Source organism: Vulpes lagopus, chromosome 23 (assembly GCF_018345385.1).
Source record: "Vulpes lagopus strain Blue_001 chromosome 23, ASM1834538v1, whole genome shotgun sequence".
Classification (NCBI taxonomy): domain Eukaryota; kingdom Metazoa; phylum Chordata; class Mammalia; order Carnivora; family Canidae; genus Vulpes; species Vulpes lagopus.
The window spans coordinates 28,185,251-28,198,877 of record NC_054846.1 but is presented as its reverse complement, the minus strand read 5'-3'; the positions used below and the strand labels follow the sequence as shown (position 1 = coordinate 28,198,877).

General features: G+C 33.5%; 1 protein-coding gene across 3 annotated transcripts in view; it reads right to left on the bottom strand.

The window, feature by feature from the left end:
• CDK17 (cyclin dependent kinase 17) overlaps positions 1 to 13,627 on the bottom strand; it is a 110,832-nt gene that overhangs the window by 24,152 nt on the left and 73,053 nt on the right. For all 3 annotated transcript variants that reach the window (XM_041738415.1, XM_041738414.1, XM_041738413.1), the window contains exons 4-5: positions 9,965 to 10,098; positions 6,477 to 6,602 (exon numbers count right to left, since the gene is read on the bottom strand). In XM_041738415.1, coding sequence (XP_041594349.1) covers positions 6,477 to 6,602; positions 9,965 to 10,098 — 260 coding nt within the window. The remainder of the gene's footprint in view (positions 1 to 6,476; positions 6,603 to 9,964; positions 10,099 to 13,627) is intronic.

The following is a 13,627-nucleotide window of genomic DNA, read 5'->3' as shown; positions in this document are numbered from 1 at the left end:
AAACAAAGGCAATACTGTACTATAAAGTTGAATTTAAATTTGAATAATCAATCTATATGATAAAGAGCATTATTGAATTTCATCATGCAGGCAGGCAGAGAATTCAGAAAAAAGGCATAGTTATACTAGTGGATTATTTGCCAGAATAAACTGTAACCACCTCATTTAATAATTTCCAGCCTAAGGCTTTAATAATTATATCTAAATATTACTTACTGAATCTTTAAATGGAATTTTTAGAAAAATTTGCTTGCATTTTTATCTGCTGAACATGACAAGATTAACAATAGATATAATGACTAGCTTGTTGACATGTTCTCCTACAGAAATTATTCAGAGGACAGAGGACAAAGCTCATTTATTCATTTACCAAGTACAATGTTAGGTACTGGGGATATAATAAAGGCAGAAAGGATTCCCGCTTTCATGAGTTCACAATCTAGACTAAGTTCAATCATTAGATTATTTTACAATATTTTAAAAGTTTTGTAAAAGCAGAAATAGCTAAAGGAATTAAACACTAAGCTTTATATTTTATTTTTTAAGGATTTATTTATTTCAGAGAAAGAGCGCAAGCAAGAAGGCGGGGAGGGGAGAGAGAGGAAGAGAGAAGGAGAGGACCTCAGGCAGACTCCCTGCTGAGCTCAGAACCCGACTTGGAGCTCAATCTCACAATCCCAAGATCATGACCTGAGACAAAATCAAGAGTCAGATGCTTATGCAACTGAGGCACCCAAATATACCAACTTTATATTTTAATAAAATATAAAAACCTCCTTAATTCTACTTTCCAAACAAATTAAGATAATTTTTTCTGTTATTTCATTGCTCCAAGAGAATACCTGGCTTTTTGGGCAGCCCCAATCAAATTCCTATTCAGATGACTCTTAAAGCCTAACCACATGAAAATTTTTTTAAATCCAAAATAAATTATAATTTTTAATAGCCTTCCTGTAATTCACTGTACCCTGTAAGTGGTATTGAACATTATGGGAGGTTTCTGGATTACTCTGGCTCTACCAACATAATCACTGTATCATAATTCTAAATATTTTTTTCAAGTTTTTATTTAAATTCTAGTTAACATATAGTGTAATATTGGCTTCAGGAGAATTTAGCAATTCATCACTTACATATAATTTATCTACAAGTGCTTATCACAAGTGCCCTCCTTCGTATTAACATGTTAGCAATGCAGTCTGAGGTTAAAAACCAATGTTCTATACATGCCATCCTAAAAGTCAAAGCATACATAATAAACACAGGGAACGAAGGGAGATTTTTTTCAAACACCCATTTCCCATTATGGAGTTAGCATGACTGATAGAAATGTCCTGGGCAGGGGCACCTGGGTGGCTCAGTGGTTGAGCGTCTGCCTTTGGCTTGGGTCATAACCCTGGGGTCCTGGGATCCAGTCCTGCTTCAGACTCCCTGCAGAGAGCCCACTTCTCCCTCTGCCTATGTCTCTACCTCTCTTTCTCTGTGCCTCTCATGAATAAATAAAATCTTAAAAAAAAAAAAAAAGAAGAAAGAAAGAATTGTCTGGGACAGAAAACAGATTGAGAACTTTTATTCCACTTGGTAATTTTGTCTTCCAAAAATTGCTGTTATTGTCAGTATGATACTATCTTAATTCTGTACATAATATGACAAAAGTAAATTAAATTGTAAGTGGATTTTAAGCCTCACTTCCATACTCTGTAATATATTTACTATCTCTAAGGGACATCAGGACTTGATACACTACTTTCTCACCTACTCTTAGGAATAAGAAAGGAGGGGTGTCTGGGTGGTTGAATGTCTGCCTTTGGCTCACAGTGTGATCCTGGGGTCCTGGGATTGAGTTCCACATTGGAGTCTCCATGGGGAGCCTGCTTCTCCCTCTGCCTATGTCTCTGCCTCTGTGTGTCTCTCATGAATACGTAAATAAAATCTTAAAAAAAAAAGAAAAAGAAGAAAGGAGTACATATAACACTGCTCAAGCCATGATTGAAGAATCCAACTTGCTGTTAGGAACAAGTAGATTCTGTAAGTGTGTAAAACCTATTAATTACAATATAATGAGGCAAATTTTCATATATAGACTTTCAATCTACTAGAGCTGCACTTAACAGGCTCACGGAACTTCCAGTGAGCATGCCATCATTCTAAGTGAATCAATGCTCTAACGAATCTTGACTATTGGTATGTAGGCTTTCCACTAATCTAATGTTTCAATGTTAAGAGTTAGAACATTTCATTTCTAATCAACCATTAGTAATATTATATAGTACTTCATCAATTCAATAACCAGTATCTTTAATATGAGATATAATAACTAAATGTAATGTGGTGTCCTAAATGGGATCCTGGGACAAAAAAAGGACACTAGGGAAATGAATAGTGTGGAGTAGTAATTATGTACAAGATGCTGATTTCCTTAGTTATAATACACTAAAGTAATGAAAAATGTTAATAATAGTGGTAACTGGATATGTGTATGGGAACTCAATATTATCTTTTAAATTAGAAAAATTTAAAGAAACTTATAGAAAACAAATCTAAAACTATTCTAAAGTAGAAAGTTTATTAAATAAAAATAGGAAGAATTTAGTCAAGAAAGAGACTGAACATATATATATGAATAGACCAGGATGACAAAAATATTCTCAAGCATCCTGAGATGGTACAGAAGAAAGACAATTCCTCAATATTAAAAGAAGGAAAGATCAGAATGAGTACAGGCATAGATAAATTTGCATGCTTGTTATTAAAAAAATACAAGGAGGTTTCTGGTTAATGGCTTCTCTCTTCTTTATCACGTAGAGAGATCATCTGCGCAGAGTGAGAGGGGAAGAATTAAACAAAGAAAGACAATACAGGATAGCCAAGAAAAACAGGTTTCATTTGAGGTCAATAATGATCATCATAAATTTATAGAAGAACCAATTAATCCTATCGTAAGTCTCTTTTCAACAAAAATGAATTGTGATTGGTTTCTTAATTCCTATGCAAAGGATTTATGTTATTACTATATTGTTATATATTACTAATGAATAAGCAAAAACAAAGTTTTATAGTTTTAGAAAGACAAGGTTAAAATTTTATATTTTATATTGAAAACATTGCTTTTTTAGATAGAGTTTATTATCTAGAGATGCCTGGGTGGCTCAGTGGCTTAAGCATCTGACTCTTCATTTTGATTCAGGTCATGATCTCAGCATAGCACTGAGTCGGCCTGAGATTCTTTAGCCTTCCCTCTGCCCTACCTCCTGCTTGTATGAGCGTGTGCACTCTCACTCTAATATAAATAAACCTTAAAAAAAAAAAAAGTATATTATCCACGGAAACATGAGCTCTAACACACGTGAAGGATATATTTCTTTTCCCATACCCTTTCTATCCATTCTCTAGCCCTTCCCCCTTCATACCTAAACCTAAGGTAGTGAAGAATAATTTTCTAATATACTTCACAAGAGACCATGGTTTATTTTAGCAAGGCAGATGAATAATGAAAAGGGTGCATTAGTAGAAACCAAAACACAGCTGGTATAATTAATCTGAAATCCATAAACCACTTTAGATCAAAAACCAAGGAAGTTAGGTAGGAATACTAAACCACACTAAAAACTCCATCACTTAATATTCATTAGAGGGCACTGTTTTCCTTAATTTAGTGCAGACTGAAAAAGCTCATAAGGGACAGTTTTAGGAATTATGTGAATATATCATATTGTTAATCTCAATCTGAACATTAAATAACTCCAAAATTTATCTTAAGCACTAATCTTTGATAAAAATCAATAGCCAAAGAACACTTTCAACGAGGTAATCAAATGGCAAAGCTGTTTAAATAAAAATGTCTTAGGCAGTGATGCAAAACTATGAGGACCATAACCTATAATACCAAAATCAAGTTGGCACTATAGTTTTACTTTATTATACACTGATGAATGTTAAATAGCAATGTGCTCATGTTATATACAGCATAAGGTAATTTTACTCTTTAGAATATGTAACCAAACAGAAGTTTTTGGTGGATAAAAACATTCCATGATATAAAATATAAAAAGAATAACAACTGCTAGCAATTCAGGAATCCTCATCAATTGCTCTTCAGACACAAAGTTCAGGTGAGTATCAGAGGTCCTGCCTATTTTATCTTTAATGGTCCTAAACAAAAATGTTTCATCAGCCCTTGTTTAAATCAAACTCTGAGGTCCATTACATGAGATGAATGAAGTTCAGACTCCTTGCCTGGCCTGGCCTGATGGTCTGGATTTATCCTATTCTTTTATTTATTTATTTTTAATTTTTTATTTATTTATGATAGTCACACACACACACACAGAGAGAGAGAGAGAGAGAGAGAGAGAGAGAGAGAGGCAGAGACACAGGCAGAGGGAGAAGCAGGCTCCATGCACCGGGAGCCCGACATGGGATTCGATCCCGGGTCTTCAGGATCGCGCCCTGGGCCAAAGGCAGGCGCCAAACCGCTGCGCCACTCAGGGATCCCTATCCTATTCTTTTAATCCCTATCCTTTAATATTATCCCACATTTACCCTTCATATCAGTTATAATTTCCCCAACATACTTACATTCATACTTGTGGGTATTAATACATCAAGTTTCCTCTGCTTAGAATACCCTTCTATTTATTGTCAACCTGACAAGTTCCTACCCATCCTAGAGCCAGCTCAAGTACTATCTCCTCTGCAAGTCTGTGATACACAAAGCCGTTCTACTTGCTATCTCTTCTGTTGTCCCACAGCGCTTTTTTTTAAAAAAAGATTTTATTTATTTAATTCATGAGAGACACGGGGGTGGGGGGTGGGGGCAGAGACACAGGCAGAGAGAAAGATCAAGCTCCATGCAGGGAGCCCAATGTGGGACCCAATCCCAGGACTCCAGGATCATGCTCTGGGCCAAAGGCAGGCGCTACATCACTGAGCCACCCAGGCATCCCCTCCCACAGCACTTTGTGTGCCCCTCTACTATAGGGCTAGAGGCATCCATAAGAGATCCTTAATACACAACCACCTGAACTTATATCAAAGGTGACATTGCAACAGGGAAAGCTGACCTTTCAATCAGCAATGTTTATTGCAACTGCAAGGGTCGGTTGCTAAATGCTAGGAGAAGATATCTACAAGACATGTAATTCACAGTTTCTTTATTCACAATACATAAAGAATTTTCATGAATCAATAAGAAAAAAGCAGAAAACAGACTTCAGCTGTTAAATCACAAAAGAAGGTATATCTAAATGACCATTAAACATTAAAAAAGGTGTTCAGCTTAGTCATCAGAAAAATGCAAAGTAAAACCACACTACACTCTCACCAAAAAAGTTAAAAAAAATTTTTTTTTAAAAAAAGACAATATCAAAAGTTGGCTAAGGAGAATAAACAACTATCAAATATTGATGTGAGTGTAAATTGGTATGACAACTTTGGAAACTCTTTTAACAATGTTTAGGAAAACTGAACATATACGCACAATTAGATCTAACAGTTTCACTCCTAGGTATGCACCCAACAAAAATGCTTACACACATTAACCAAAATACATGTACAAGAATGATGACAGAACCACTATTTGGTACTAACTAAAAACTAAAAACAACCCAAACATTTAAATGTCCATCAAAAGGATACTGGATGAAGTATAGTGTACAATGGAATACCATGCAACAATAAGAACAAATGAACTATAAGTATATGGAATAAACCAGATGAAACAAGAGCATAACATTCAGCAAAATAGGCCAGCCAAAAACAGAATATATACTCTATTCTTCCATGCATATTGTATAATATAAACTTAAATACACATATTTATGTATTTGTATAAAATGTATTTTAGTAATTTATATAGTCATAATTAAAGTTCAAAAGTTTATGAATAATCAGAAATCACAAAAGCATTTTAAAAATAAGAATGTTAATGTAAATGAAAATTTTAGAAAGTCTTTTGAGACAGTAAGAAAATTATAAGGATAATATAACCAAAACAATAGGAAACATATGTAACCTAATCTTTGGCATTAGAAAGCAGGAATGTGGCTACAGTTGAGGAAGTGGGAGCAGAAAGTGAACAGAGAGGTGGCAGGAGGGAGTTCTGGGGAACTTGAATTTTCTTTTATTGATCTGGAGACTAGTTACACAGGTATGTTAACTTTGGAAAAATACATTTAGCTATGTACAATTATGGTTTACGTTCTTTTCTGTATTATATATATTTGTATATCTAATATATATACTATACTTCTAAATTATATCAATAAAATTTCTTCAGAAAATAAGACAGAATATAGCTTAAATTGTATTGCAATATGCATCTTTAAATTCAAAAGAATTGGAAAACAATAAAATCCAAAAAGCAAAGCAATAAAATTTAGTTATTCAAAAAGTAAATATAAAAATTAATCTAAAATGTTTACATACAGATAATCCAACAGATTTAATGGCATAGGTACAGGAGATTGAAAACTTACTAAAGAAGCTCTACGAGACCTTCGGCTCATTGGTTGATCAAACGGTGGACTGTTTATCTGCAATTTTTCAAGATATCCATCAGGTATTCTGATATCTGCAGGCAGTGATAATCGCTTATTTAAGTCCTTTAAAAAGGTAAAAAGGTAAAAAGGAAAAAAGGTATTTATAGATAACTACAAATAGAAGAGACAAAGGCATTTCACTTTTGAGTTCATGGGCTCTACTATATTATTTATTAATGGTAAGTAACTGACAAGCTTTATTAAAGTTTCAAAGTTACCCTGTTGATTATATATAATATCTGAATGCAAATACATTTACTGTAAGCAAAAATATATAACAATTTTACTGTAAGCAAAAGTATATAACATAATTCTACAGAAATGGTACTCTGCAACCCAGTTATTTCTGAGTCCTTTTGCTGGTAAATTCCACATGGAATTTACTTAGACATTATACCATGTAGGAAGAGGCAAAGACTACCACAAAATGTGACCAGTTTAAATACCTAACCAGGCAGGTATTGTAAGGTTTTATATGCAACACAGTGAGACAACTGAAATCTTTTATTATTGCTATATCAATGGAAAGAAATAAAAGCAACAAAAATCTCAAACAATCTAACTTTACACATAAAGCAGCTAGAAAAAGAAAAATGCCCAAACCTAGAAGGAAGGAAATAAAGATTAGAATAGAAATAAATGAAATAGAGACTTAAAAAAAGAGAGAACAGATCAAAGTAAGAGCTAGTTTGTTGAAAAGATCAACTGGGTGGCTCAGCTGGCTAAGCATTGATTCTTGATTTTGACTAAGGTCATGATCTCAGGGTGGTGAGATAGAGCCTGGTGTAGAGCCCTGTGTTCAGCAGGGAGTCTGCTGGAGATTCTCTCCCTCTCTGTCTGCCCCTCCCCTCCGCATGCACGAGTGTGCATGCTCTCTCTCAAATAAATACATTTTTTAAAAAGAAAAGATCAACAAAACTGATAAACCATTAGCCAGACTCATCAAAAAAAAAAAAAGGAGAGGGCTCAAAATCAAAGGAAAGATGAGAAATAACAACCGACACTACAGAAAAGCAAAGGATTATAAGAGAATTTAATGACAAATTATAAGCCAACAAAGTGGACAACCCAGAAGAAATGCATAAATTCCTAGAAACATATAACAACTTCCCAAAACTGAATGAGAAAGAAAATCTGAAAACAAGAATTACCAGCAATGAAACTGAATCAGTTATCAAAAAACTTCCAACACACAAAAGCTCTGGACCAGACTGGTCTCACAGATGAATCTCATCAAAAATTTAAACAAGAGTTAATACCTATCCTTCTCAAACTACTCCAAAAAAAAAAATAGAAGAGGAAAGAAACCTTCTAAATTCATTCTATGAGGCTGGCATTATCCTGATACCAAAACCAGATAAAAACACCACAAAAAAGTAACTACAAGCCAGTATCTCTGAACATATATGCAAAAATCCCACAAAAAACATTAGCAAATCAGATCCAACAATACATTAAAAAAAATCAGGAGTGCCTGGCCATGCTGGGCATAGAGCTAATTTATATATATATATATATATATATATATATATATATATATATATATATATACACACACACACACACACACATATATATTTAATATATTATATATATCATTTGCCACAATTAAGTGGGATTTATTCTAGGGATACAAGGGTGGCTCTTTAAAAAAAAAATGGGAAGGGGTATTTCTATTCCATTTAGTTATAAAGGTGAACTGGGAGAAACTCAAAAGGGAATCTTGCCTATATTGTCACACCAAGAAACATAAATCCTATAAAAATAAATCCCTACTATCCATAATAGTATAAAAGAAAATTGAGATATATAGGAATTATGTAAAAATTTACTGAGAGATATATGACTCAAGTATAGAAATATATACCATACTCCCAAATGCTAAGACTAAATAATAAAAATATAATGGTTCTCCCATATTAGTTTTACATTTTACATAATCCCAAATAAATCAAATAACATTATTATAAGAACAAAATATTTAAAACTTATCTAGAAGTATATACAGAATCCAAAAACATTCAAGATTATATATATATATATATATATATCTATGCAAGATGCAGAAGATGTTAAGAAAGAAGTCTTTTCAGCTATTATACAAAAGAAAGAAAGAAAAAAAAAAAAAAAAAAGAAAGAATATCATCAATGGACTATCACCTTTGGAGCAAAAAATAAATATAGCTCAATGAAGACTGAGAAAGTCCTAAGAATTTAAAAAAAAAAAAATCCTTATAAAAATCCCAATAGTAAAGTCCTAATAGTAAAAAAAAAATCCTAATTAAAATCCTAATAAAAATCCTAATAGTAAAAAAAACTTTTTAAACATAAGAAAATTATATATATGAAGAAAAATAATTTTATTATTGTAATATAATTATAGTGATATGAATAGATAGCAAGTTGATCTCAAGAGTTGAAAATATTAATTTATCATTTAGAAAACTGATATTGTTTTTTGAACTGATTTAGCAGCAATCTTTAATCAATGAAAATGCAATCAGCCAATGGGACAGATACCTAAGCACTGTAGTCTCAACTCAAAAGTACCAAAAACAAAACAAAAAACCCCAATATTCTTTTTAAAATTATGTATTTTTAAATAACAATATTCTTAATTCAAAACACTTTCAATTGTTTTGGAGAAAACTTTTATAAACTATAGTATATACTGAAATAATAACATTCATAATCAACTTTGGTCTCAAGGTTATACCTGAGCTATTCTTTTACATGAAGACATAACTTATATGTTCTATAGAAACTGGCAGGTATAATAAGCCATCAAGGCAATGATATCCATTATTTATAATATAAAGCAAAAAAAAAAAAGTAGTGCTTATTTTATGTACACAGTTTGAAATCTGAAATAAGGGATGCCTGGATGTCTCAGTGGTTGAGCATCTTCAGCTCAGGGCATGATCCTGGAGACCCAGGATCGAGTCCCACCTCGGGCTCCCTGCGTGGAGCCTGCTTCTCCCTCTGCCTATGTCTCTCTCTCTCTGTAGCTCTCATGAATAAATAAATAAAATCTTTTTTTAAAATCTGAAATAAAATATTTATAAAATAAATATTAAGTATCTGGATGAACCTCAAAAATAGAATTAAAATCATATTTTCTGAAAAGAAAAATGCTAAAGTATCATTCTGAATTTCCAGTATTTTTGAAAATTCACATTTCTCTTACAGAGATTCTATATGTGTTCTGCAGAATGTTAAATATAATTAATGTATATTTGCCTTGGAATAGTAGATAACTAGAAAAAAGGAAATATTCACAAGGCTTTTTTTTTTTTTTTTTTACTAATGCAGAGAAACAATTTTCTTACAATGTCATTTGCCTTCATGAAAATTTTCAAATGGGCATTTACTGTTTGATGTATATATGTATTTATACAAACACATATATGCAGGTGTATCGTTACCTCCATTGAGATCCGTCTATGTATACGATTTCTAAGACAAACGCCCGTAGGTGACTGTACTTCATCAGATGATGTCCCAGAAGCTTGGTCACTCTCACCATCTGATCCCATTTTTAGATTTTCATGAACAATATCTGTATCACAAAAGGAAACATCATTTATCTTCAAAGATATATTTTATACACTACTGTATCACACAATTTATTATCACTGCAAATAAGATATAGGTAGCTAACACACAAAAATCATCCTACATTCTCAGGATGCCTAGGTGGCGCAGTCATTTAGTGTCTGCCTTCCACTTGGGGCGTGATCCCAGAGTCCCACATTGGGCCCGCTTCTCCCTCTGCCTGTGTCTCTGCCTCTCTGTGTCTCTCATGAATAAATAAATCAAATCTTTTTTTTAAAATTTTTTTGTTTATTTATGATAGAGAGAGAGAGAGAGAGAGGCAGAGACATAGGCAGAGGGAGAAGCAGGCTCCATGCACCAGGAGCCCGACGTGGGATTCGATCCTGGGTCTCCAGGATCGCGCCCTGGGCCAAAGGCAGGCACTAAACCGCTGCGCCACCCAGGGATCCCCAATAAATAAAATCTTAAAAAAGAAAAAAATCATTCTACATTCTGCTGCTCTAGGTGTGTAGCTAATAGAGCAAAATAGAACTCAGATGTCTTGAAACTAGTGACAAACCCTTCACACTCTTGAGATTATGAAAAATATGAAAAAAAAATTAACAACCAAGTTATTATCAGGAGATGAATAATAAAATTACAGACTGGAAATAACACAAGGATTACTTAGTTCTCTCATTTTCTAGATCTGAGAACTGAGACTTTGAAAGGTTAAATGATTTTCAAAGGTTACACAGCTCAGGCAGAGCTAAAATAGAAACCTGACCTTTAGCCTTTTATTTAGTTTAGTATTTTTTCTGTAAAGTAATGGTGCTACTGAGTCTATAGCTAAATGATCTACTTCTTTGAATATTCTTTAAAAAAAAATTTTAAAGCCACAAATGCAGCTTCCCCTCTCCAGTGTTAAAAGAACAATTCAAAAATTATTCAGTGATTATCTATTTAACTATAGAAACAGGCAAAAACATATTTAAATTATCAAAGTGGTGATTTTTGTTTCTGTTTTCTAATTAATGATAAAAGTTAAATGGGAGTAGAGAGGAGGAAGATTAATTCCATCTGGAAATACATTAAAAACAAACTTGTATACCTGCTTACATTTGTGTTTGTCAATCATCCTGTAATTCATCTAGCAAGAGTTGCCCAGCAGAAGCAAATACTAGATCTCAAACACATTTCTTACTACTGTTTTTCTTTATACAATTATTCATTTCCCAAGAAGTATCATATTGCTTCATGCTAGAATGTTTTAACACAACACACTTTCTCCTCTTTCTTTTATTCATAAGAGATGCCTTTCCCCAATTTACCAATTTGGTAAACTCATACTTATTTTTCAAAACTATGTTCAAAAAAAAAAAAATTATGTTCATTTGTCATCAGTGAAATCTTTTCTACACTCAGACACAGATGACTATTGTGCCCACACTTACCACATCTACTACACTGAAGTGCATTTTTTGGTTTCATATGATTTTATAGCAAGTTATGAGATCCCTTGGGGCAGGATTTAGCTCATTCACTTTAGTATTCCCCAAACTTAACAAAGTGCCTGGCATTTAGAAGGTGCTCAAAAAATAATCCAATAAATTGAATATTAACTACAAATCAAAAAATGTTCTATATAACTGCACCTTTTCTTTCAAATGAAATGTTATATGAAACACCAATATGTAAAACAAAGTAGTATTTTAGTTACAAGTTTGTATTTTTAATGAATATTTGCTTATGAAAATGGGAACTGTTTAACAAAAAAATGAACCAAAGGATCTTATCCAAATCAGTCTTAGAATTCCCTAAAATTTTTTTTGTCTTGATAACACATTATTTTCTTTTTAGAAAGAGAAAATACGTGTGTAGGAGCGGGGAGCAGGGAGGCAGAGGGGGAAATCATCTTAGGCAGACTCCAGACCCAGCTCGGGAGCCCAAGCAGGCAGGGGGTTGGGGGAGGGCTTGACCTCATGACCCTGAGTTCGTGACCTGAGCCAAAACCAAGAGTCAGATGTTTAACCAACTGAGCCACCCACGTGTCCTTTGAAAACACATTACTGAGAAAATCCCTACTCACAATGATAAGCAGTTGCAAATATGATGGCTTTTAATAGATTGATATGTAATTTAAGAATATAGTTCAATTACATAAAGATTTCTGGAGAAATTTTATATTAAAATCTAAACAAAAAATTAACTTGGGAATAAAATTCAGTGTGTTGATAACTAAATCCTAATCTGCTGGTAACATATCTGAGACCAAGGATTCTTTTCTGTTACACTTTTAAAATATTAAAGATGGGGCAGCCCACGTGGCTCAGCGGTTTAGCGCTGCTTTCAGCCCAGGGCCTGATCCTGGAGTCCTGGGATCGAGTCCCATCAAGCTCCCTGCATGGAGCCTACTTTTCCCTCTGCCTGACTCTCTCTCTCTCTCTGTCTCTCATGAATAAATAAATAATATCTTAAAAAAATATATGAAAGATAATTTAACCAGGTCTTCTTTTTTCTGGCAAAATCTGAAAACTTTCTTCCTCAAGGAAATGTTGAATAAAATGTAATAATACTTTAAAATATATAGCGGAGTTTGCAAGAATATGTGCATAGTACTCAGGAAGCAGAGACAAAGAGAGAACTGAGGGACAAAAGCTGTTATGCATAAATTGAGTCTGTCACTCTCTCAGGGAGGAGTTGTTGATCTTGGTAAGAAGGTGTTGGGAGTTTAGCTGCCACACTGGGATTAAAGAAGTGTCAGGTGTCTGAGGTGCAAGTGAGAGCTTCCTAAAGAAAAGGACAAGACACTCAAAGTCCTATAAAGGGCATAATTAAATCTGTTCTACTGCACAAGGACTACATAGGAGCACATTCATCTCAGACTATATAAATAAATACTTGAGTACCATCTGATTCAACCAAGAAATTGTTCGTGTCATTAACAAACAAGTGTAGTTCCAACATGAGTATCAGTATTTTTATTTCCACTAATAAGATAAAAGTTAAACAAGGAAGGCTTATGTCAAAACTTCACTCATTTGTCAATGGTGTGAACAACCTCTTTGCTCAATCAGGTAATAGTTTTTGTATACTAGAAGAATATTTACCTCTCAAATGGCTCAATTTTGTGCCATTCACAAGTGTATAAAAGCTACAAATATAACACACTGTTAAATTGAATATGCATTACTAACATTTTCAATATTACTTTCTTAAATTCAGACCAAAGATCAGCAAAGGTGACCTGTTTTTGTATGGCTCCTAAGGTAAAAATATTTTCTGCATCTTTAAAGAGTTATTTTTAAAAAGCCGAAAAATTTGCAACAGAGACCATATGTGGCCTACAAAACCTGAAAAATTTACAATCTGGCCCTTTGCATAAAAGTTTGCCAATCTCCACTAGACAACAAAACAATAAACCAAGTCCTGATCTGAATGTTTTCCAATTTCGGTGGGGTCCCTTCATGGTCAACTTCAAGCTACAACATGACCAACACCAAGCATACAGTTGGGAAGAAATGTACATACCGCTACATAAAATTTTGGCTATA